Raw genomic sequence first — 27,263 nt, 5'->3', positions numbered from 1 at the left:
ATTCAGTGCCCTCAGCGGCCATTTTGTTTCACAATCTCTTCACCTCTGTTGCATTTCGGGTAGTCCTACCATTCTTCTTCATCTTCTGATTAACAATTGCCCAAAATTTTTCGATAGGGCGGAATTGAGGGCAGTTGAGTGGGTTGACGTCCTTTTCGACAAAATCCTCCAGTTGGCCCGATACCACTGTAGTACCTTTTCGCTGTAGTGGCAGCTATCCAAATCTAGCGAAAACTTTACTGGTTCTTTGTGAGATTTAATAAAAGGAAAAAATCATTTTTCAGGCACTCCTCCTTGTACATTTCGGAGTCCATGGTCTTGTTTTTCACAAAAAACCGGGGTTTTTCGGCCGCAGCTCCAAATATCTTGCAAGATCAAACACTTTTCTGCAAAGTTATTGGCAAAAACGAATTTGAACTTGATTGGGACATCACTCCGAACAGTGGCTTTGTAAAATTTTTGGTCAGGAAGCCTTCCAAAATCAGATTTCGCGATTTTTGAACCAGACCACATCGGGTTTTTGAGCGTGGGTGTCCGAAATTAATTTTCGTCTCGCGGCTTATATCACGTGTAACTTTTTTGGAACAAAACGAATCGTTATGAAATTTTCAGCACTGATAGAGGAAACATTTCCGAACAAAGTACTGTCAAAAAATTCCACATCCGACAACTAGGAGCGCTATGGTATAATAAACAGTGCGTCCAGATTTCTGATGATCCATGCTTTATCGAATATTGCAATTTTTTTATTAGTCCCCTTCCCTCTTCTTATTCTCCCAATGCTAATCGGGTGGAGTTTTAATCAATCATAGAAGCTTTTCCCATATCCAAATATTCTCCCAAGCCAGTTTGTTCCATTTGCTCGAATAGTTATCGAATTTTCAAGTAAAAATAGTATGGAAGCCTCCCTTCCTCTTTCAATCTTTCCAATGGAAGAAGAGAGGAGTATCAAATCATCATTGAAGCATTTTTCGTATCAAAATACCTTCACATGCTAAATCTGGTTCCATTAGCTTGATTAATTCTCGTGTTATGTTGTAATATTTCTTGTAGCCAAATCTCCTCCCATGCCGAATTTTGTACCATTTGCTTGAATGGTTCTCAAGTTATGCAAACATTTTTTTTTTGCTTTGAAGTCCCCCTCCCCCTTCCAGTAAGGGGGAAGGGTCTCAAACTGTAATAGGAACTCATTTCCAGCCTTAAAAGCACCCACCTGTCAAGTTTCAAGAAAATCGTATCAGTAGTTTCCGAGTCTATAGGGAACAGACAGACAGCTAGATATCCATTTAGATACCAATTGCTTGGGTAGACTTAAGCATCTGGGGATACATGCATGCTAGAGAAGTTGGACGACGTTAGACATTCGAGGTTGAACACGTTTAAACACATTTGTCGAAGGTTTGGGGAAAAATGTCGAACTACGGGCGTCTACGGGCCTTTATCAAACACCAAGGTGAAAAATTTGAACTCAACTACCTACTTAGTTTGTAATTTTACTTCTTACTCTTGAAATTGATCAAGAAGAGAAATAAAAAATCGTTTGAGTTTTATGCAATAACCAAAAAGTATCACTTTCACGTTGCAACCCTTCCCACATAAAATTTAAAAAAAACGATTCTGTAATTTGCATTTTTGTTTTCGTCTTGACAAATAGCGTTTAGGTCTCGAAATTCAAGCCGATATTATACATTAACAATTTACTAGCAGAAAAAAATTAGTATTTTATTTGAAGGATTTCCATGTTATTTCAATTAGAGTTTTTTTTTCAATTCTCAACAAATTGAATACCTCACCCACGTGATATTTAATTTACAACATGAAGGTATGAAGCCTCAGGATAATCTACGTCTGCAGAACATTTCTGAAGCCACAAACAGAACAAAAAAAACGCCTCGAACAAAACCTCAAAACCGCCGGAGATAAACTTTACTAATTAACGCCGAAACCGAAACATCATCAAAATTCATTCCCAATTCCGCCATCACGTCACTGGCTGCTAATATCAGCAGCGGAAATGCTTCTGATTGAAAGCAATTCACTGCTGCTCATCGAATTTATTTTGTGTTTAATTTTTTTTCTTCTTGTTTCTTTTCTCCCGTTTCCCATTCAAAGGTCGAAGTTTACTCCGCAACGAATCACCGCAGAGCACCAATACATCTCCTCGAATTACGCCTCAGCCATCGCCCCCGCCAATTACGACCAACATTCATCAGGTAAATGTGTCCTTTTTTCTTCATCGTCGTTTTTTTTCTGGACGTTTTCTTCGTCCTTTTCGCTTGATAACAGGAATTGCGCTGCTGCTGATTGGGTGTCGTAATTGGTGTTACTTTCATATTCCCCGGAAACCGTCCCCTGGATCGTGGGATGAGAAATGGAGAAAGGGGGATGAGATCGTCACAGGACACGACAAGAAACATATTTTTTCGTCCGGTTTAATTGGCAGAAATATATTAGTTTTAATTAATTTTATGTTTTGATCGATTGAACGAGGCTTCCTCTGGGAGACAAAGTTGTTTTTTTTTTGCTTCTAGGACGAAGTTTCGAGTAATCTGTTTTTTTTTTTCTCCCCAGTTGCTTTTCGAAAGCTAGATTGATGAACTTGAAATAAGCTATAAGAGACTAAGAAAGAAAAATGACACCAATTATTTTAAGCCAGTTTCTGTTATCAGGCTCTCTAGAAAAAAATCTTTACTAACTTCCGGTTTTCATCCCCAAATCCACAGGAGAATGTTGGCGGCACGACCTACTTCTATCCGACCGCGGCGAACCATCAACTGGCACCGAGCAGTACAGTTAACACGACTGATAACACATTTGTCCACATAGCCAGCTCACAAATTAATCTAAGTTACTCGCATCCAGGTAAGTGCCCACAAAAACATCCAAAACCTGAAGACTTTTACTAATGTTCTTATTTTTACTATAATTTTTAGGACATGTTTACCCGGGACCTGCATCGCACGTCGTCAACATGCAGCCCAAGGCACAGGTATCGATGGCGTACTTCCTGCAGGACGAACTGAGAAATGATATTTTAACTAGGAACGAAATAGTCAATAGTATTGAAACCGAGTGTCAAGGTAAGGGATTTGAACCTTAGAGAACACTGGGACTAAAACTGATTTCCACATCCCAGATTTACCTCTAGAAGTGGAGAACTACCACTCCCTCTGTCTGCTGGAGTCTCTGCCAGTCCATCCGAAGCTACCGGTATCGTCGTCCACCTACCGGGCAACACACAATCTAACGGGCGTGAAGTACTGCCTTAGACGCCTTCATGGTAAAAGAAATGTTCATTTGAATTTCGAAGACCAACATTCTTAACTTTGAATCGTAACACTATTTTAGGTTTCCGTCTCCAGTCGACCAAATGCATCCAGATGGTCGACCTGTGGAAGAAACTACAGCACACGAACGTCGTACAGCTGCGCGAAGTGTTCACCACAAAAATCTTCGGTGATAACTGTGAGTATCTGAAAAGATTTATACTAAAAATTTGAAATTTCCCACAAAAGTTAATATCTTAACTGAAATTTTTTAAGAACCACGTTACCAGCTGTATAAAGATACATTACATCATATCTACTAGAATAAAAAATTATAGAAAAAATGATCTTATGGTTTTAGGAAATTTTCTTTCATCGCATTTCACACCTAGACATAAGCTTAACGAGAACCTTTAGTGAATCACTAGAAGCGACAAAAAATTTGTAAAATGTGCCATCGAGCAGGACATCTTCGAATATCTGTGTAGAAGAATAATTCTGTATCGACAACTATTTTAAAATTGGTTTAAAAATAGATTGAACAATAGAGGACTCATATATCTTCCTAAGGGACCTTCAAAATGAACAGTTGAGTTTTGAATTTTTAAATGACCCTTTTGAAGCAAAGGACGAAAGACTGGAAAGGTTAAAGCATCTTAAAATAAACAAAATAATAAATAGAGATAACCCTGGCCCTTATTCTACGCCGCGCGTGAAGCAAGGCTGCCGAAAATAAGTCTGTGTTTTTTTTGTGAAAAAGTATTCTGACTTTCTATGATTTTACCCAAAAACTCTGTGATGATTTTCTGTGATGCTATTCCCATTAATTTCATTGAAAAATAATCATTTTTTACATTTTCGTTCAGAAAAATCAATAACGTTAACAATCTTCTAATATTTCTCCAATTCAAAGCTATAAATCCAAAAATAGTATAAAAATCAGAAATTGTAATTATGAAACAACGTAACAAAATTTAAAACATCTGTGGATTCTGTGATTATTTAGAAAATTCTGTGTTCTGTGACACAGATTCTGTGATAAAATTTTTCTCGAAATTCTGTGAAATTACAGATTTTTCTGTGGTTTCGGCAACCTTGGCGTGAGGTGACGATAGTCGAGTCACCCAAGTCACTCGTTACCAGAAGTAGGAGTCGATTTAGATGAGGAACGTCACTTCGGATGACCTTTTGGAATAAACCTCAGTCACTTCACTTACATACATCGACTATCGGGATAAGGCGACTAGTCTCGTGGCGATAAGGTGACCAAGTTTGCCGAAAAATATTCTGTGTTTTTGAGAAATAATAATCTGAATGTCTGTGATATAAATTAAAAAATTCTGAGATGGTTTTTTGTGATGCTTTTTCCTTCAATTTTATTTAAAATTCATGATAAATTGGGTCTCAAATTCAATTTAAATTACCAAACTTATTATACTTTTTTAATTCAATGTAAAAAAAATCTAAGTTAAATAATGGTCAAAAAATCATAATTTTGGAAATTCATTAAATATTTAAACAATCTATGAAATCTATAATTTTTTCAAAATTCTGTGTCCTGTGACACAGATTCTGTGATGGAAATTTGCTCAAAATTCTGTGAAATTACAGATTTTTCTGTGGTTTCGGCGACCTTGAAGGTGATTCGACTATCGTTACCTTACGTGCGGCGCAGAATGAGAGCCCGTGTCTGGTGAATGCGATTTTTTTTACGGTGGGTGATATAATTCGAAGCCTTACTATCCTATTTCGGAATACGCTTTTTCCAGTTTATTGATCAGAAGCTTGTTTGGTTGCTATGTATCTAGGACTTTTTTGACGGTGAGCCAGCCTTTTCGTAGTTTGATGGTTCCTGTGGCAAAGTAACCGAATTATACGTTTTTGAGTACAGTTAACAAAGAATTAAAATTCGTAAACTAAATTTCAATGATCGGCCTATGACATTAGACATTACATTACCATAGAGACCTCTTAGAAACCCCTAGGAATTAATGAGCTCAATGCTGTCAATGAATTGAATTGGTTTTACTCATTCCAAAACTTGCTGCTAGACATTTAACAAGTTCCATGATTAACGCTTGAGTCATAAGAAGCGGGAATAAATTGATGTCATATTTCCACGATACGCGCTACCTAAAGAAAGACAAAAAGTTTTAGAGTTTGTTCTCCTCTTTGTGAATTTTGTTTATATATCGGTGGCGGTCGTGAAACAGAGTTTATCCAAGAGGGTTTCTTTTGGATACTTGGGCATCATTCAAAATCGAAGATGGCATATTTTGACAGAGAACGACGCATCTATCTTGGTTCTATCTAAATCACTTACAGTGAGGGGCAAAATAAAGTGTCCAAATTTTTTTTTTTCAATTTCTTTTATTTTTCTGGTTAAAATTCAACGAAAACACATCGTAATCATTTTTAAAATATTGTTTATTATGTTCTTTTCAATTTTTGTTAATGTTGCGCTGGAAAAAAAAGAAAGTTTTTCTGATAGATAAAAAACAGTTAATATTTCAAAAAAAAAAAAACAGGGGCAAAATAAAGTGTCCAGATCAGTACAGCTTCAAATAATTCAAACTGAAGGCAAACAAGAACGATTTAATAATGGGTATGGCCTCCTTCAGCGTTCAACACCTCCTGCAAGCGCTTCGGCACACTTTCAACAAGGTTGTGCAAGTGTTGTGGGTCGAGTTCTTCCCACGCATGCTCCAGGGCATCAAAACAAGTACTTTTATTTGTCACACCAGTCTTATCAATCAGAGCATCGAGGATGGCCCACAGATTTTCGATGGGGTTCAGATCAGGACTTTGCGGGGGTCATTCAAGGGGTTTGATGCGGCAGAAATGGAAAAATAACTTCGTCAGATTGGCCGTATGCTACGGATCGTTATCCTGCTGTAAAACAAAGCGCTCTTCGAGGCCCGTCTTGATGAGGGATACCTCGAGGTTTTCCCGCAGGATATTGCAATATGACTCAGCTGTCATGATTCCGTCAATTTTTACCAAATTTGCCTACCCCACCCAAAGAAAAGCACCCCCACACCATCACGTTACTTCCTCCGTTGCTTCGTGCTCGATATCAATCGAAAACGCTTACTGAAGAAGATAGTAAGTTGCTATCGAAATACCGGTATCTGAACTTTTCATTTACCGTGGTTGAATTAAAAGGAATCTTTCGATTGCTTTGATTCAGTGGAAAACATTGTTGTGGACCGACGAATCCAAATTTGAGCTATTCAACCGGAAGAAGCGGGATCATATGTGGCGCAAGTCGGGTGAGGAGCTCCAAGACCGCCATATCCAAGGAACAGTCAAGCACGGAGGAGGTAACGTAATGGTGCGGGGGTGCTTTTCTTGGGGTGGGGTGGGCAAATTGACGGAATCATGACAGCTGAGTTGCAATTGCAATATCCTGCGGGAAAACTTCGAAGTATCCCTCATCAAGACGGGCCTCGAAGAGCGCTTCGTTTTACAGCAGGATAACGATCCGAAGCATACGGCCAATCTGACGAAGTCATTTTTCCATTTCTGCCGCATCAAACCCCTTGAATGACCCCCCCAAAGTCCTGATCTGAACCCCATCGAAAATCTGTGGGCCATCCTCGATGCTCTGATTGATAAGACTGGTGTGACAAATAAAAGTACTTGTTTTGATGCCCTGGAGCATGCGTGGGAAGAACTCGACCCACAACACTTGCACAACCTTGTTGAAAGTGTGCCGAAGCGCTTGCAGGAGGTGTTGAACGCTGAAGGAGGCCATACCCATTATTAAATCGTTCTTGTTTGCCTTCAGTTTGAATTATTTGAAGCTGTACTGATCTGGACACTTTATTTTGCCCCTGTTTTTTTGGAATATTAACTGTTCTTTTTTCTATCAGAAAAACTTTCTTTTTTTTTCAGCGCAACATTAACAAAAATTGAAAAGAACATAATAAACAATAATTTAAAAATGATTACGATGTGTTTTCGTTGAATTTTAACCAGAAAAATAAAAGAAATTGAAAAAAAATAATTTGGACACTTTATTTTTCCCCTCACTGTAGATAGATGCAAGGGGCTTATCGTCTTCAAAAACAAAAACGCGCAGATGACAATAAATAACCGTCGACTGAAGGTTCCTTCGGTATTTTGTTCTAGAGATAGTGACAAATAGTGAATATAAAAATTAATTTAATCATCAAGTCATTTGATGATTGATGGAGACCGATTGAGTCCTATTGTATGTGCAGAGTGTCCAATAAGTTCGGATGCATTTTTATGTCTCGCTGGTGTGGTAAAGCCATACCCAAGAAAGATTTAAAGTTTTATAGCAGGCTACTAATTTAAATTTTGGTTTTATAAGGGGCTAGAGGAATCTAATAAAACTATCGGTGTTACTTGGGTAGCCATGGTATGTATATTAACACATTGCAGACCAAAGAAGAGATATCTCTTTTTTTTTCGCTATTTGCTGATGTGCTATTCTAAGAAGCATAATTTTATGTCATGAATATTATAATTAAATATTATTCAATGAAATTTAACCGAACCATTTTAGTAACTCGAAGGTACTAAATTTGTAGGATTTCGTCCATTTGCTTCTGAAATATCACGGAGACAAAAGTATACTGATTCCAACAATAATTCAGTTATATTTAATCATATTTCTGATTGATTCTCGATCAATGATAAATATTAAATTTTAAACTACATATTCAATAGATTATCTGATTGAGTTTGTACATTCAACCATACCTATAATAGAATCAGCTATACTTCTATGATTAATTTTATGCATTCAACATTAAATATAATAAATTCAACTATATTTCTATGATCGATGTTTAGCATTCAACAATAAGTATAATAGATTCAACATTAGTAAAATGGTTGATTCAACTATAACTATGATAAATTTAACTATATTTCTATGATTGATTTTACTACATTTATTGTTGAAAATAAAATAATGATTAAAGTTATTTTTTTTTAGTTCTGTTTCCTTGTTGATTTCAATTTTTGTTTGTTTTATGAACATCTCAATTGTTAATTCATCAAACGTATTTTTACATACACATTTACACATGAAACATAATAATTTAAAGATTCGTTTTCCCTGCGCCTCAGCCGAGCGTTCCTAGTTTGCTGCTGCTGCTGTTTTTGGCCCTGTAAATTACCATCGCCGCTCAAATCCAGGGAGATCCGGTCTATCAAACTTGCAAAAAAAAATTCCGGAGCTGCTGCCAAAGATGATTAAGGGAGTTGTTATTTCCATTTGCCCCCAGCCGGGCAGTGCATCACTTCCGGCAGGGATCAACCTAGAAGAGGGCAACAGTGTGATTAATATTGTAGAAAATAACATTCACTGTACCATTCCACGGACTCGCTATCGACTTTTACTAACGAAATAGTCTCCAGGAACTGCTCTTCCCGCTCCTACATTTGGTTCTAATTGAGATGCACCAAAACAAATCGACGACGTTTTTATGCTTCTTCCCAGCGCTAGAGAAAAGCTTTTAGTACCGTCCTACTCAGCAAACATTTTTGCTGATTGAAAACGCCAATTCTCTGATCGTATGCTGTGTTAATGTACTGATTGCTGTTTCAGCTTGCTGGCTGAAGAAAGAAATAGTTCAGCGCTGTTTCATCGTGTAAGGAAGCTTTATTTCAGCCAATAGAAAGTAGGGGAAAATCGGTTGAAGAATAACTCGTTCAGCCTTTGTCCAGCCATTTTTGACACCTTTCAAATTTGACAGGCGTCAGCTGTACAAGGGTAGCTTCGAAAGCGCCTCAGCTGTATCAAACTTTTTGTTGTTCAGTTATTGATCAATCAATATGCATGATGTGAATGAATCGAAATAATGTTTTTTTTTTAATTTTCTAATCATTCGAAATTTCTTTGCTTGATAAAATTTCCTAGCCGGGAAATTTTCCTTTCTTTCTCGAAGCGTTTCAATTTCTTCATATGAAATCGGCCTTGGTTGGGAGATATTTCGGTCGCTTAAGAATGACACTTTTCTGATCCATCTCAGAATGCATGATTGGTTCTGCGTTCTGCGGCATGAGACCAACAAGTCATAGGTTCAAAATTCGAGACAAGTTCAAATGACGAATATAATAACACGAGAGGGGAAAGGTAGCTGGCAATCAAACATCGGGCCTACATCGGTCCCGTCTTTTTGTTTTTTTTCGTTGATCCGTCAATTGACGTTTCATGTCATGTTCACTGATTAATTTCTCCAAATCTCGATGTTTAAGGGCTGAACAGCAGCTTCTCCCTGAATTTTGGTTGCGTTCTTTCAGCAAGATGGCTTAAAATTAGAACTCAATAATGTTCCAGCGGTTGTTCAGCAAAAAATGTTTTTTGGGTAATTATCAGTCGTTGCAGCACCATCGCTTCTCGGTTCCGTTGGTACCGGCTTGGGTCTTGCGGTCTCGAAAAATGTTCAGGTGTCTTCCCGTTTCGTCGACTTCGAGCCAGAAAGGTATATTTGAATCTATTATATTTTTAGTTGAATGCCTAAATTCAATCATACAAATGTAGTTGAATCTATCATTTTTACAGTTGAATTAATTATACCATTACAGTTGAATCTATTATATTCCTAGTTGATTGCCTAAGGTCAAACAGCAGTTTGTAATTCAATCTATTATATTTATAGTTGAATGCCTGAAATCAATCATACAATTGTAGTTGAACCTATCATAATGACTGTTGAATCAATTTTACCATTAAAGTTCAACCCATGATATTCATAGTTCATTGGATAAAATCAATCAGCAGTATGTAGTTGAGTTCATTATATTTATAGTTGAATGCGAAATATCAAATATATTTTTATGATTTGTTAAACTAACTGAAATAATTGAAACAACAGTTGTTTTTTTCTCCGTGATAGAATACTGAACTTTGGTGTTTCCTGGCTTTGATTTTTTCGCTGTCCATAATGTGTAATATCTTTATTATAATGATTTTATACTACAGACAATCTATACATGGTACTGAATGGTTCATTTGACAGAAGTATAAATTTTTTATCGGCTTTGCTTTGCTTTGCTGTTTCTGATTCAGCATTAATTTAATTTGTATTGTCTTTCTTAAAAGATAATCGATCGAAAAACTTTCCAAAAGACGAAGGTACAGGTTGTTTTAGTAATGGAACGTTGTTATTCATTTTATTTTAGACCTACTTAATTGTTACGGTAAACTTACGTTATATTTATAAAAATACGTCATAAACATAATTTCAAACTTATATTCATTAGTAAACAACCAGTAGAGTGAATAATAAAGCGCAGTTAGAGAGAATCAAATGATCAACTGACAAAAGAAAAGCCAAATATGATACAGCTTTGCGGGTACATTTAATACGCATGCGAAATATACTCGCAAGGCATCATTATTTTCTCCTCTGCATCAACAAATTCCAAAGCAAAAAAACATTGGACGAAATACTACAACAATTATCTTAATATCTGTGAAGAAAAAAATAGAATAGGTAAAGTTTCAACCGAGAAATCCACGAAAGCTTATAAAAATCTTTAAAGCCGTTTTTCTCGGTTCGTTGTTTTTGCATATGGGACAGACTTGCCGGCAGCGGCAGTATAAGAGTTAATATTTTTATAACTCAATTTGTTACGGAATGGTAAATATGTAAGGCTGAAGTCAACTTTTCTACAGCAAATTAGGGGCCGTTCACATACCACGTGGACAACTTAGGGGGGGGAGGGGGGTATGGAAATGTCCACGCTTGTCCACGGAGAGGGGGGTAGGGGTTTGGGTCATGTCCACGTGGACATACTCACTTTCAAAATATTTTCTTATGGTGAATTAATATTTAGATATTTCAATCATATTCTTAAAATGGCAAGTTTAAACAATAAATAGCTACTTGAAAGCAAGTGATAAATATGATAATTAAGAAAATAAAAATTATGAATTTTTTTTTTATATCAGGATATTCTTAATCGGTTTTACAAAATCAGCCATTTCTTTAACAAAAAGGCAAAAAGTGGTGTTTTCTAACTGTCAAATTATAGGTATTTAAAATAAAAACTTTTTCAAATGTGTCCACGTGGACATCCGGAGAGGGGGGTAGGGGTTAGAAAAATGTCCACGCTTGTCCACGGAGAGGAGGAGGGGGTAAAAAATCTCATTTTTCTGTCCACGTGGTATCTGAACGGCCCCTTAATGGAATTTGATTTTTTCTTGAGACGTCGAAAACAATCCCTTCACTATATTTTTTTGTAATTATGACATGGACTATAAATGGTTCTGAACAAATTAATTCTTGATCCGTCGCGTTTCTTGACGTGTCGCTCTTATTATACCATCCGCTTTAAAGTTAGAAAATAAATCCCTTAAAACTATAAATTTTTATAAATAAAAAGAAATAGATTGGTTCCCGTTTTGTTTTTCAAATCCATGATTCGATATATTTCTTTTCTAAATAAATGTGATAAATCATTTAAGAATTGGTAAAATGCATTGAAAACGGATTTAAATGTCACTGCATCATTCATAATTGACTTTTAAACAATGGTTTTTTTTTGCCCGCAAAAACTCATAAATATAATCTGAATTGTTTGTTTCAGTGCAACAGCTTTGACGTCTTGCGGTAGTTTTTCTTCTTCTTTTGGAAGAGTTGCAAAAATCCAACTTTTCTCTGTAGGAGCAATATACTATACCACGCATATCTCCAACCAAAAATTTATATGCAAGGACGCATTTCCACAGCGTGACATTTTTCAACTTTCATTCCCAGGATGTGATCGGCGCCATTATTCAATAGTGAAAAAGCATCATGGTTACGAATGTACAACTTTCACTCATTTCTAAACTCAACAGTTCTAAAATGAAATCCGGGTGGTTTGCCTAACCGTTCCCAAATTATTTTCAGAGGTTTGCCCGACAATACACTATGGGGTTTGAGGCGGCAAAAAGTCAAAAACTGATCTTTGTTGGATCGATTTTTAATTTTCACTTGTTAATAACTTAAAACTTGACTAAGATATTTGCAGTTTTTTACCTTATTATCTTGAATACTGAACGCACCACAGACATCAGACTTTTAAAAATTGAAAAATTTATATGATAAAGAAAAAAGTTTAAATCACATATATTTCTATGGAAAACATTTTTTTCTTAAATTTAAAGTACACCATATGAAAGCTTATATTAAAAGCTATCATTTGAACCATCCAAAATTTTAACACACTAAATAGATCTTATCATAGATATGAGAAAATAATTTTTTTTTTCAAAAGTCAAAAACTTTTAAGCCTTACCAAAAAAAATCCTCGCATTTCCCCATACTTTTTTTACTATCAAGATCTAGTTGAAAGCCCCAAAAAATATAATGGAAGAGATTGCCAGGCACCTTAAAGCACCGTTTTTCGAGTTATAGTCAAATAAAGCTGAAAATATCATGCAAATAGGTAATTTTTACCCATTAATGAGTAAAAATTCAACAAAGTTGATGTTGGTTTGTAAAAAAAAATATTTCTCATGATTGATCAACCATTTCACACATTTTTCTCTTGAGTTTCATGAAATGTCTCGAATATATTTATCATTTAATGATCAATTAGTCCAAAACCCGGTTTTCAAAAGAAAAAAAAAGGGGAAAAAATAACACCAAGCATCCTACTTTAAAAGTTGTTTATAAAAAATTTTGTATGAATTTATTTTAAGTTAGTTAAAATAGTAATTTTCATAGAAAATTTTCGAAAATTACAAAGTAGTCCAAAACAAACAAAAATTGCCAGACAATTTTATGATCACTACCAAATTCCAGACGGCATTCGAACGACCCCCGGTTGATAATGGAAGTTTTATTTAGAGTTCTTCACCTTACTTTCAAATATGGTTTATTATAAATACATGACGCAAAATGCAGAGTCAATCGGTTGGCGTTTGATTAAGCTTTAAAAATCCATTTTACACGGAGTACCCTTTTTGCTCTGTGCTTCAGAGTTATAACAATTCAAGCTTCTATTCAACAGTAAATCGTCTTGAATTTCAGCCCTGATCATAGTCTATGACTACCATCCCGGGTCCCAGACGCTGCTATCGAAGTACTTCCTACCCGGTGGCGAAGCCACGAATGGCTATTCCGATCCATTCTCCGGCGAAGCACGACCTTTCAGGTATTCCTCAACTAACCGTGCTTCATAAAAGTTTCCTCAACTGTCAATTTTCTTATGAATTTAGTCACAAAAGTTCCCTACACCGAAATGCCACCAGTACGCTACTGCCGGAGAACGAAATCTGGTCAATTATCATCCAGCTGACGGCCGGTCTCCGGGCGATCCATCAAGCTGGCCTGGCCTGTCGGTAAGATTCACCCTAATTTCCGAAAGAAATTAAAATTCAGGAATTAATCCTTTGATTCCTTTTTTGTCTTCCTTAGAACTCTGGACCCAACGAAGATCATCATCACCGGTAAGCGGATACGATTCAGCTGCGTGGCCATTTCGGACATTGCCGCCTACGATCCAAGCCAACCGAACCCACTGTCCGCCGTTAGTCACCACCAGCAGGTTTGTCCATGATTCTTGGTTTTCCGCTGGTCCATTTCGTTAATAGAATCTCTCGTTTTTGAATAGGATGACCTGTCGGCCCTGGGTAAACTGATCCTGGCCCTTGCATGCCGAAACCTCCAGTCCGTACAAAGGGATCAGATTCAGAACAGTATTGAAGTGATATCGCGCCACTACTCGTCGGATTTGAGGAACATTGTTTTGTAGGGAATTTTTATCAAAAGCAAATAACTTAAACTTTGTCTGATTCTTATATTTCCATTTTTTTTTTCAGATACTTACTGTCGTCAAGCAGTCGACGCTCGGTGACTGAAATCATGCCGATGATCGGTGCCCGATTCTACGTACAACTCGATGCATTACAAGCCCAATGTGATATCCAGGACGATGAGCTGGCGAAGGAGATGGAAAACGGGCGGCTGTACCGGTTGCTGGTCAAGCTAGGCACCGTAAATGAACGGCCTGAGTAAGTTTATTGGTTTTGTTCAATCTTAAGAATTTTCTTTTGAAATCTCAATTTGTACCTCGTAGACTTAACCTGGACGTCACCTGGTCCGAGACGGGCGACCGGTACATGCTGAAGCTGTTCCGCGACTACCTCTTCCACACCGTGACCGAGGAGGGCAGGCCTTGGCTGAACCAATCGCACATCGTGCAGTGTCTTAACAAGCTGGACGCCGGTACTATGGAGAAGGTAAGAGAGCGGCCATCCCTTGTAAATCGATCCTCTTTTATCTTAAAAATTACATCCGCCAACCTCAGAATGGCAGAGCTATGAAACTAAGTTTGTACCAATTCAGTAACGCCTGAATAATTCGGCCCCGTCACAGAAATCTCTTTTGTAGGTTTTCCAGGGCCTAGTTGATCATGGACAAAGACTCATGCTGTGAAGATCGTTCTGTAAGCTTCTGAAGGGAAAACTCGCATGGCGATGATCTGTTGAGCTCTAGCCTTGGGGCGAAGTTCTACGCTGCTTCAGAAATAGACGCAAATTCGGGTATGCTCTGAAGACCAATCGCAGCTCATCTGAGCATGGATTTTTTTCTGGAGCCAGCACAGCGATATGAAATTTTGCAAATCACGTCATAAGACTCACAGAATAAGCCCCGCGACGTGAATACTCTTCTTTCTACGAGTTCGACTGCGGAAAATGCATTGTCTTATCCCCGCAGCCTCCGTGGCAGAGGGTGCGTCCTACTCGGATACTGCGCGGCGGTAACCGTGTAAATATCCTACACACGTACCCGACATACCAAGCAGCTCGGCATACGCAGAAGGTAAAGTCCTATCTTTGTATGCTTTACTGCTAGGTTCGGATGCGCTCTACTCAGATGCACCCCGGCGAAGGAGTCACCCTACACTGGTCGCGGACTGGTGCTGGTTTCAACCCCTCTGCAGGACAGTCATGATCCGGGTGAACCCATTGCTGACCACGCGCAAAGTATTTGCGTCCTCATTTGTATCCCTTTGAACCTCGGACAGTAGAACACTACGTGTTCTGGTGTCTCAATTGTGTCACCGCAGGTTGGGCATTATGGCGAGGTCACATGTCCAAAGCGATGGTGATACTGCATGAAGCATCCGTGACCAATCAAGAACTGCGTCGTGCAGAAAATCCACCTCTCCATGTTTCCGATCCATCCAAAATCCAACGTTGGGGGTCAGGCGATGGGTCCACCGGCCGCTTTCCACCGGGTTGTCCCACTGGTGCTGCTTGTCGGACATCGAGGCCTCTCTGTTATGTGTCCGCACATCGGGCATATGTCTGTGCTCATGGCAGAATATATCTTCCTCTAACAAGACCGAGATGAGCAGCGGAACGCTGAGTTTTTCGACATGGTACGCGAGAGAGCTGTCGTTGCCATTATTGCCACTCCTTTGCAGGCGTAATCGACATAGCTCGTGAAACTCAGCCGATCGTCGATCATCACTCCCAAGTTCTTGATCGCACGCTTGGACTCGATTGCGGTCGATTCCAGCTGCAATCGTCCCTGTTCGTGCTGATATCAGATTTTTAATCAGCATCATCTTGGTCTTGAGGTGAGCGCATCCAACTTCCACAAGTTCGATTGATCTGTGGCGAGTAGCTGAACTTTCTCTGTTGATAGGCTCGAGGCCAGGAGAACCACGTCGTCGTGGATCCCACAAGTCTCACTCCCGTAGGAAGACGCGGTCTCAGCAGTTCGTCGTAGACAGGGCCAAGTATCGATCCTTGTGGAACCCCTGCCAAGACGCTCACTGTTTCTAATCCTTCGCTGGTCATATACTGCAGTTGGCGGTTACGAAAGTAACACTCCACCAAAACCAAAACCGACAGCGTCAGCACGCAAGCTGGTCGAGGTCTCGCTGTTTGGAGACGATTCCGATGCAGAGGGTTAGGACAATAAGGAGTGTATCGAAAATAAGTTATAAACACAATTTTTTTTTATTGTAATGATTTTATTTATGATTCAAACAAAGAAACAGTTCGGAAGTGTTTTAAAGAGTTTATTCCTACAGTTTGTAAAAAATACAAGTAAAAAAGTAATTATTGGTAATATTCTCGGACTTTCGACTTCACGCGATTTATTAAGTTTTGTACAGCTGATTGATCACACTTCTTGGCCGCAGCATTCCAATTTTTCTTGAAAACCGCCATGATCCTGTTGGCCTTACCATCCTTCTTGAAATCTCTCTTGACGATAGCCCAATATCGTTCTATGGGGCGAAGCTGGGGGCAGTTTGGTGGTTCAATATCTTTCTCAACGAAATCTACATCGTTATCCTCGAACCATCTGAGAGTGGATTTAGCGTAGTGGGCTGACGCCAAATCCGGCCAGAACAATGGTGGAGTTGTATGTTTCTTATATAGTGGCAGCAACCTTTTCTGCAAACACTCCTCTTTGGTTGATATCGGCATTTATAGTTCCTTTTGTAAAGGAACTCGCCGACTTCAATCCGCAGGAGCAGATTGCCTGCCACACAAGCACTTTCTGGCCAAACTTTTCCACCTCAATCGACTTCTCGTGGTCACTGACATCCTCCCTTATAGCTGGTGGTCCCGGAAGAGTACTGGACTCCTCTTTTACATAAGTTTCATCGTCCATGAGAATGCACGCATCTGGCTTCTGCAAAACTGCAAGGCTGCAAAAAATCCAATCATTTAAGAAAAAATCGCTCAAATTTGAATCATGTGTAGTAGCCCGGTCGGATTCAATCAACACATTTGATCACTTCGAAAACTTCATCATGCTCACCATCTAGCAACTCGCTAACAGAAAAAATAAAAATCATAACAAAACAGATCACCTGATTGACTGGTAAGCGGAATTTTCCCCCGTGATTGGTGAGCTGATTTGAATCCTAGTGAGCTTGATTTTTTTTTGAAAAAAATCATGACCTAACCCACGGTGTACAATATAATAAGGTGATATCTTCCCGATAATGTCGTCATTACTATCCGTCTAGTGATCCTCGGTGTATAAAGCTTTATCTTACGCGCGCAAAACTTTTTGCCTGGCACGCTATTCGAAGATAGTAATGACGGCCCTTATTCTGCGCCTCGAGTGACGTGACGATAGTAGAGTCACCCAAGTCACCCTATTCCAGCAGTCGGTTTAGGTGAGGAACGTCACTTCGGATGAACTTTGTGAGTTCTTACCCTATTCTCGTAGTCACCGTGGGTGAGAATCGTCGCATTCGGGTGACGATTTTAGGTGACAATTGTCGGTACCTTTTCAGGTGGTGACGAGATAGAAATTTAATCGAGAATTTATGTAAATCACAATGTTAGGCTCTAAATGGTTAATTATACTAATGAATGATAGTTTTGGAAATAAAATTAAGCAAATTTATTAGCAAATATGATTTTTAAATATATTGAAACTTTTTCATTGCTATCTCAAATATGTAATTTGGATTGGAATACTGAATGGAAAGTATGATCTTCTAATGAAATCTAAAATTCAGATTTAATTGAAGTTTGTTTTTCGAACCGTTAAAACGATGAAATGACGAAAACTTTGGAATTCAAATATTATAGTACTTTTAATTTTATTTTCACTTTTTAATAATATGCTATGCAAAGAAACCGGATTTAGGTTTATGTGACCGAAATTTGTCGTTTGAATCTGATGCTGCTGCTGCTATTTCGTTGGTTTCAATAAATGCTCGGCATTCCATGATCTCCTATCTGGCAGGCGAAACAACTTCCGGCATGCCACGGGGGTAACTTCAGTTGAGGAAAATATATAAACCGGCAGCATTCGCCATTACTGAAAACGAAAAAAAAAACTTAACTTCTCTTGGATGATCGAACAGTTTCAGGTACAAAACAAATTATTTTACATACCTGATAAACCTTTGGAAATGTTTAACAAACACCGCCTTTTTGTGCGCTGGGTTTTTGGAGCAGCAGCCGTCGGCATCTGATTTTTTTTCCACGGCAATATGACCCAGATCCGAACTTAGCTTTGATGAACGAAATTTCCACTTACGTCGCACAAATCGTCCGTTTTTCTTCCAGTAGCAGCTTGCTGTAACCGTACCATCCGATACTGGCCATTTTCGAACCGAAATTCTAAAAACTTACTTCGGAAAATCCGAAGCGAGAGCAAAATCCAAACAACACCAGCAAAATTCTACCATTTTGACAGATGTGTTCATTCGGTCACTCACCTAGAGTGAACCTCTGTCACTTTACCCACAACGACTCCGGGAATAAGGTGACAAATCTCACGGTGACTCGAGGTGAGGTGACAATCGTCACCTCATGCGCGGGGCAGAATAAGGGCCGACGTCACTTGTTCACATTAAAACGAGTTGTTTACTCGTGTTAGTAGCCTACCTTGTCTATTTATGACGTGACCTAACCGTGATCAGAATTTCAAAACGGTCATCGGCTGCTTGATTTTCAATCATATTATGCATGCAGAAAAAATCCAAAATATGAGCGCTAATAATCACAGCAGCTTTGTCTACTAGCGACACGTCGCATACGTTGCGACGTTGAAAATAATAACGATGCAGCGCGAGTTTCCTAGGAGACTTCAAGCATGCGATTAATGTCCTAAAGAAAATTACAATAAACAATGTTCGAGTACTACATCGAAATCGCCTAGTGGACTGAAAAAAGAAAAACAAACCTGCGAATGACAGGAATCTCGCTAGTAAAGAAGCGTCGCTAGTCCTACTGTCGCTATTCGGTTTGGTGCTATACACATAATAAGCAAAACCCGATGGTACAGCTTCCGGGCTCTGGTTTTGGCTCGTGATTTTTGTTGTTGTTTGTACACTTTCTGCTTCTTGTATGTCTTCACAGAACAACCCGTTTCTTGATCCGCTGTACCATTCCGATCGAAGCCCCAGCTTCTTTCGCCAAATCCCGTATGGACATCGATCGATTTTTTTTTTTTTTGTAATTTCTTTATTTGAATCGGCTCATACCTTTCAGTTTGACGGAGCCAACATCGAGGTTTTGTATATACAATGATTGCTTAAATCTATTTTACAATGATGTTAGGACAAGAATAGAATAGAAAAGAAAAGTTTTTACAGACGAAGATCGATAGCTTTTAGAAAAAGATAAATTTCGGACATATAGCCAAGGTCCATCGCAGCCAACACATCTCTAACTGGAACATGGGTTTGTCTACCTCGGCCCGAAGGGAACCTTTTAATTTCGCTCTAGCGACAGAGTGGACTTCACACGACCAAACAACATGCTCGATGTCGTGGTAACCTTGGCCATAAACACACAGATTGCTGCCAGCCAGATTCACACGAAAGAGTAACGCATCCAAGGCACAGTGATTGGACATGAGACGAGAAAATGTTTTAATAAAATCTCGACTCAAGTCCAACTTCCTGAACCAAGGCTTAAGGCTAACCTTTGGGATAAATCATCGATCGATTTCGGTTGATGAGGTTGATCACTTACGGTCCTGATTCGGGTCAGATGGTCCTGGTTTTTTGCCTCTTTTTGGCAAATCATCGAACGTATAGTGTTCCACGAACTTGCGGATGATGGATTTTACGTTTCGCTACTTCATTCATCGAGATGCCCTTCTCTCGCATCCAAGTGTTCAACACACGAATTTAAACTTCTTTTTTAATTCGCGACATTTTGGGAGAAACGAATTTTTCAAACGTAAGTAAAGCGCAGGTTCACTCTTGACAGATCAAGATGCTGTGAGCACAATTGTGCGCGTTCACGCGTTAGTAAGTAGAAGGCCCAAATATGTTTATAGTTAATTTACCAGTCTATTACCAGAGATATGAAGTGTTCATTTGGAACGCGAGGAAAGCACATTGATAGCCCACTGAAGTATGCGGAAATGTGCGCTGGAACGGGCGGAAATTCATCAGATGTGCAGCAAATTAATTCATCAGATGTGCGGCAAAATTCATCAAATGTGCAGAAAAGTTCATCAGGTGTGCGTTCCATCTTTGATTTTCGATTAAAAAGGGATTCGATTAATACTTCATACCTCTGCCTATTAAAGTTAAAAATAAAATGGAATAATAAGTTGCTTGAATAATTATTCAAAGATGTTATCTTCTAGACTATTTTAAAGTCCACGTCAGGCTTCAAATGCTACCGATTCTATGACGTTCGGAACACAGGATGGCTTCATCCTATCGTTTTTCCAAATGTCTCAGATTTTCCATATAATCAATTGTGCCATCAGTGAATGCAGATAAATATGCTAGCTGCCAAGATAGACTTGGTGTTGGAAATTCAGATCGGCCCTTTGATAATTGATGAAAGTGCAATTCAATCCCGAAGCTCTAAACGAAGTCCAAAGAGACTTTACAACGAATTGCCAACTACGTCTTCCGGGTGTCCAAATCTAGGCGAATTGCCTCTTTAGTCGGATAGGGAGGTGATTTCAAATCACGATACTTCTGTCAACTTCCTGGATTTTTACTAAGGCCAACGATCTTGATTCTCAACGTAAAACGATATGGCCGCGACGCTCATTCGAAACTCGTTACGACGACGATTTCTAGCCTCGACTTTTTTTCTACAACCGTTTTATAACCAGGTTCGAGTATTAGAGAGCAGGTCCACTTTTCCCACCACCCTTCTTATGATGTGTTTTCTCAAACCCAATGCACAGACATTGTTAAAATAACGGGCGAGGAGTTTGAGCATTTTTAAGTGATCACATTCGACCATCCGTTAGCTACCTATTGAGCTTTGAGGACGCCATCTCGATCTTAGATCAAGAAACATCGCTTACATTGCCGGAGCCCGAAAGGACAACGAATCAGGAACCATTAGGAGGTCATCGAGGCAGGAACCAAACCCCGGGGCCACTGAAAGGTCGGTGAACCAGAGACCGTGGAAGGTTGTCGAACCAGGAGCCAAATGAAAAGTCATCGAACCGGGAAGCCAGGTGAAGGTCGACAAGCCAAGAAACACGGAGGTCGTCGGACAGGTGCCAAGGAAGGTTGCTGGGCAGAAACAACGAAGCAGTCGTCGGGCCAGATTCACTGGTAGGTCGTCGTATCGAAAGCCATGGAAGGTTGGTGGACTAAGGGGTGGTCGTTGAACCAGGGGTCACTGGTGGACTTAAGAGCAGGGTACCACGGAAAATCGTCAAGCCGGTGCCATGAAAGGTCCTCAGACAGGAAAGCCAAGTGAAGGTCGTCGGGCTGGAACCACTGGGAGGCGCAGGCCTCAGGAAATGCGTCGAGGCAAGGAGAAAGCTTCGAGCCGCAGCAAGGGAGTCAAGACCGTAGGTCAGATGGAAGGTCGTCGGATCGGAGCCAGATAGAGGTCGTGGGATCAGATATTATGAAAGGTTGTCGGATCAGGAGCCAATTGGAAGGTCGTCGTACCTGGGGGTCAGTTGGAAGTCGTCGAGCCAGGAATCATGGAATATCGACGGACTGGAGGCTCTGCTAGATCGTTGATCTGGAAACCAGAAGTAGGGTAGACGAGCTGCAACAGGGGCGAGAGCTTCGTACAATGAATGCGACGAATGAAGTCCGGTGCGTGCGTTGATGAGGAGCAGCCCCATCTTCAAGAGAAGCCGTCGGAAGCAGTTCAAAGATTGCGAATGTGTATGTTGAGGCGGAGTGTTGAGATTTGTCTGATCGAAGCATTTGAAGGGACAACTGTCCAAAGTGCTTCTAACAACAGGTTATGGGCCCAGCACTAGTGGAAAGGAGGAGAAGCGGAATCAACAGTGGCAAACCAGTGCTGAAGGAAGGACAACGATGCGAAGCCCGGAAGGACAACGAACCAGGAACCATTGGGAGGTCATCGAGACAGGAACCAGAGCCACTGGAAGGTCGTCGGTGCAGAGCCATATAAAAGTTGTTGAGCCGGGGCACTGGAAAGTCGGTGAGCCGGAGACCGTGGAAAGTTGTCGGGCCAGGAGCCAACTGGAAGGTCATCGAACCGGGAAGCCAGGTGGACATCGACAAGCCAGGAAACACGGGAGGTCGTCGGACAGATGCCATGGAAGGTCGTTTGGTCAGATCTTTGGAAGGTCGGCGAGTCGGGATCCAGCGGAAAGTCGTCGTGCCATTGGTGAGGCGTCGGGCCAAAATAAGAGCGTCGAGCCGGAACCAAACTAGGTCATCGGACCGAAGCCACTAGACTAAAACATCGAAGCATCATCATGGAACGTCGTCAAGTCAGGAACCAGGTAGTGGTCGTCGAACCAGGAGTCACTGTTGGACTTGCGAACTAGGTATCACGGAAGGTCGCCAAGCCGGTGCCATGGAAGGTAGTCTGACCGGGAAGCCAAGTGGAGGTCGTCGGGCTGGAACCACTGGAAGGCGCAGGCCACAGGAAATGCATAGAGCTGCAGGAAGATCGCCGAGACTAGAGCCATGGAAGGTTGTCGGACCGGAAGCCACTGGAAGATCGTACCAGATCTCTGTGGAGGTCGCAGTGCCAGATCCCGGTGGAGGTCGTCGAACTGGTGCCTTGGAAAGTCATCGAGTTGCAACAGGCGCGAGAGCGTGTTTCGTGGTGCGTGCGTTGAAGAGTAGTAGCCCCATATTCAGGAGGAGCCGTCGGAGGCAGTAAGAAGGCTGCGGAATGCGTGGGATGGAAGGAGTGTTGAGATTCGTCTCATCGAAGCAATGGATGAGATGAATAGCAACACACGCATGATGTTTGTTTATAATGAATAAACAGTTAGTATCCGTAACCATGGAAACGTTTTAGTATTTAATGTAGCGAATTAGATAGAAATGAAGTATTCCTAGTTCTATCATCACAAAGAACAGATCTCTCTTTTCCACTGCCCAAAGTGCTTCCAATAACACAAGTGTTCAAGTTCAAGTGACGTTGAAGTCGAACTCAAATACCGTTTCAGAATGAGTCACACTTGAATGAAGTGTGCTTTACAAATTGAAACTATTTACTGGTTCGATAATTTTTATACAAAGCAGATGAATCTGTTTTCAAGGCTCTATTTTTTTATTTGTTTCTTATATCTATCTAACATTTGTCCCCTTCTTGTTTCGTCTCTTCCAGGTCCAACTTATGTCACGTGACGAACAATCAGTATTAGTGGTAACTTACGCTGAACTGAAACACTGTTTAGAGCAAGCATTTTCTGAGCTGGCAGCAGCGGCAGCGCCAGTGTAAAGCTGGCGATAAAACGAAGAAGTACGAAATATGATACACACACACACAGACACAAAAACGGCTGGCTGCTCGTGCTGCCGATGAAACAAAAAAAAACTATTCATTACGAAAACCTTATTGTTAAAAACTGACAAAACCAGGAAATCGAAAAAGAAAACCGTTGAGGCTTGAGATGCGCTGTGTGAATGTGAGCAACAACCAACAACCAATAGGAAGCAGAAGGAAGCAATTGTGAAAAATAATGTTCTCAAAACAAACAAACAATGTGTTAGTAGGAAAACAAAGTTTGATTGAATGTGGTAGAAAACAAAAAAAAATAAAACAAGCGAAAAGTGAGTTACAAGTTACAAGTAAGGTAAAACGTAAACAAAATGATGAAAATAAAGCTGATATATGATGAAGATGAAGAAGAAAAAGTACGCAACCAACAATGATGTAGATTTAGAGAGTAATGACCCTTTAAAAAAAACAAAACAAAACGTGGAGAGAGAAAGCGAAAGAATGCAGTTTCTTATAGAAGTACTGTTCGTGATCTTATTTGATCTTATTTTTTATACACATACACCCTACGACGAAGAAGAGGAAGAAAGCGAAGAAGAATGAATCATTACAATAGTGAACGAGGTAAATAATTGATGAAACACAACACAAGTTTAAAAGAAGGTAAACAAAAATAAACACGTAGCAATGCAAACGAGTATCATTGTGCGAGTTATCGAGGAAGGAAGTGAACAACACAAAACTAAACTACATGGTAGCAAAACGATATTTACAACTGAAAAAAAAAACAAATGGAACGAAAATACACAAACACAGACAAAAATACCCCATCACCCACACACACAAACACAGACAAAAAACCACTGAGAATGGGAGAGAGAATGTTATTGTAGAAGTAGAGATGGTAAAAAGTGTGACTTAGAATACACTCAAAATAAAATCAATCTTAAACATTAAAGGAAAAAAACAAGCAGCAGCAAGTAGGTGTGCTTCGATGTGGAGTAAGTTTTTTACTAAGAGATTAGACAGAAAAGTAGCGACGTATCGACTAAAAAACTGATGGCAACTCTGTTGTTACAATGAGAAAACGTGATAAGGCACGATCGTGTTTAGAGATGTCCCAAGTTAGAAAAAAATACCGAAAATGGCAGCATAAATTCTAGACAGAACATTCTGAGTCAAATAGTTTGTTTTATTTTTCAAAATCTTCATTTACAATAGAAAGTCTATCAATTGAAATTTTTAAAAAGTTATGAGTGATATTGATGAGTGATGATTCAGAAGTCAAAGCCAAATTTGAAAAAAAGAAAATAATGAACGAGTTGTTTCAGAACTCAAATTCAAAATTAACTCTTTAAAATAATTAAAACAGATCATGTTGAGTTTAAAAAAATATTGATATTTCTTTCGTTATGAGTTAAAAAAAATGTGTAGTCTTTCAAATTCATTTACTTTTTGTTCTTTCAGTTGAACAAGTTCTTTTTTTTGTTATTTCTTCATATACAAAAACCTTAAATTCACAAGATGAACGACGAAAAATTGATAATTAGACTTACCTCAAGCTCCCTGATTTTTTTTCAATATTCAACATCAAATCTCTCCCACATGGAAGAACAAAATAGTCTTCGTTTTGGAAGGTTTGTTCGAGACGTGCGTTATTTTTTTATCCCCAAAACATTGTTCCACAGCTCTTCCCGGCGGTTATTCCTCGAAAAGAACCAAATCAAATCAAACCAAACCAAAAATAAACCAACAAGGAAGAACCATTTTATTATTTTTGCGTAGAGATAAAACCTTAACGAACAAACAGCATTTCCGGCCAATAAACAAATTAACACGAAAAGTGAGAAACACAATTCACCGGTACCATTCATAGAGAGTGACTCAAACGGAGAGAGGAGAAAACAGAGAACGAAAGTGATGTTATGAGATAGAGAAAGTCGAAAGGGTTTCTATAGGCATTTTTTCAACCAGAGTTGAGAAATGACCCAGATTTTAGTGAAAATGTAGAAAATACTAGAAAGACCAGGTCGAGATTTTAAACCTCTTTACTACAGAAAGGAAAAAAACAACACCCTAACGATAGAACTGCACAAATTTTCCTATTTGCGAGAGTTGATAAATTGAGTGATTTTGAGAACATCGACTCTCACTAGAATTGGATAAAATATAAAAAGAGAAATTTTCCATGTGACGCTCTCAGAAGACGGATGAAATTTAGGAAACCCGATAGATGAACTCGTTGAAAGGAATAGTAAAACATCTAGACGTTTGCAGAGATGATAATTGGTGAAAAACAGAAATCATAAAGTCGACAAATGCACTCACTCAATGTGAAACACAAAACATAGAACACTCAGACAGGGAAGTTAACTAATCGTTTTGAGAAAGAATGGGAATGAGAACATCGAGAGGCCCCCGTGAAACAAATCAGAGAATCCAGAGAACGAACTGTGAGAGAACCATGGAAACTAAAGCAGAAATGGCAAAAGAAACGCACGCTGAGAGCAAAAGGGTAAAATTTGTAAAAAAAAAACAAAGGAAGAACAGAGAAAACATTAATATAGATTTGATTGAAGAAATAAACCACAACACTCACACACTCACTCATAAGAAAAGGAAACATATATAGAAATGGCGAAAGACTTTTTACTGTGACAAATAATATTTAAAAGAGAGAAGAAGAAAAAATTACATAAAACCGAGTAAACCAACTGAGAAAATACACCCCTTTTAAATGAGAGATAGAGAGAGTATGAACGAAATCTAAACGAGATTCGAGGAGAAAATATAGAGTTATATTTGTAATAAAAATGAGAGAAAATGAAACTGCACAAATAAAAAGGACGCTCAGACTAACGAAGGACAAAATTTGAAAATAGTAACCTTACAAGAGATAGATCATCAAATCAGTAGTAGATTATCTGTTGTATTTTGTATCTTTATAACCCGAAGTACTAATCTCTTAGAATACTCGACAACGACTGGTTCGGAAACTTTTGATTCACGCAGAGACACTATCCATGTTTTTTCTCTTCTTATTAGTATCATCGGAATACACACGTGCAATTGGGTGTTGCAAAAATGTTGATCTCAAACTCATCGACTAAACACAAGAATCAGATTATCCGTAGAAGAATTCTAGAGATTGTTGTTTTTTGTTGTTTTTTCTACTTGATCAGTTTTTCTCCACAAACTCACTTACATTTGACTCAGTCTAACATATTGACCTGGGGGTACGCGGATTACATTGACGAAACGGCTAAATTATTATTGTATAGAATTAAACGAAGCAGAAGCAGCAAACAAAAAACTTAGGAAACGAATAAAGTGGGAGGGTATACAAGTGTGTGCGTGCATGAGATACAGAGAGAGAAAGTAAGTTGAAACAGAAGACGTTAAACTACATATATGACGAAATAAATAAAAAAAAAAACAAAACAAAAACTCAAGAATAAAAAAACAAATAAAAAAAAGTCGAGCAGAAAATACTTACATGATGAGAGATGAAGAGAAAAAAAAATGTTAAAAATGTGGAAAAAACCCCTTTTTGGACAAGCTATTGTGTCCAAAAACCAGAATAAAAACGAATAAAAGTGAGAAAATTTATGTTCTTAAAAAACGTGTGTTTTCATTGCGACTTTCCGAACAAACTATTTTCTCTCGGGAAGAGTTGGGTTAGTTGCTTCTTGTTTCATCGAATCTTTCCGAAAATTATTTAAAAAAGAAACAATATTTAGATTGGCCAGCGAACCGGGAAGAAAACGAGAATTGAAAATAGCATCAGGAAAACCGGGACTTTTCCATCTCAACCGGAAAAATGTCGTGCATTGGAAATATTTTTTTCTAGTTATTCTGCCGTTCAACGCAAGAATGTCCCATTCCAC

The 27,263-nt window shown here is 39.1% G+C and overlaps 1 protein-coding gene across 3 annotated transcripts in view; it reads left to right on the top strand.

Moving 5' to 3' along the window:
- Positions 1-26,972, top strand: part of LOC129758790 (PAN2-PAN3 deadenylation complex subunit PAN3) — a 114,890-nt gene extending 87,918 nt beyond the window's left edge. For all 3 annotated transcript variants that reach the window (XM_055756408.1, XM_055756409.1, XM_055756407.1), the window contains 12 exons: positions 2,113-2,213; positions 2,724-2,862; positions 2,934-3,080; positions 3,137-3,280; positions 3,349-3,465; positions 13,268-13,391; positions 13,456-13,578; positions 13,655-13,784; positions 13,851-13,987; positions 14,059-14,250; positions 14,316-14,478; positions 23,263-26,972. In XM_055756408.1, coding sequence (XP_055612383.1) covers positions 2,113-2,213; positions 2,724-2,862; positions 2,934-3,080; positions 3,137-3,280; positions 3,349-3,465; positions 13,268-13,391; positions 13,456-13,578; positions 13,655-13,784; positions 13,851-13,987; positions 14,059-14,250; positions 14,316-14,478; positions 23,263-23,376 — 1,631 coding nt within the window. In that variant the 3' untranslated portion in view covers positions 23,377-26,972. The remainder of the gene's footprint in view (positions 1-2,112; positions 2,214-2,723; positions 2,863-2,933; positions 3,081-3,136; positions 3,281-3,348; positions 3,466-13,267; positions 13,392-13,455; positions 13,579-13,654; positions 13,785-13,850; positions 13,988-14,058; positions 14,251-14,315; positions 14,479-23,262) is intronic.
- Positions 26,973-27,263: the final 291 nt, after the last annotated feature.

The sequence above is a fragment of the Uranotaenia lowii genome, chromosome 3 (assembly GCF_029784155.1).
Source record: "Uranotaenia lowii strain MFRU-FL chromosome 3, ASM2978415v1, whole genome shotgun sequence".
NCBI classification, from domain to species: domain Eukaryota; kingdom Metazoa; phylum Arthropoda; class Insecta; order Diptera; family Culicidae; genus Uranotaenia; species Uranotaenia lowii.
Note: the sequence above shows the minus strand (reverse complement) of the source record. Positions and strands in the feature narration are given on the sequence as shown.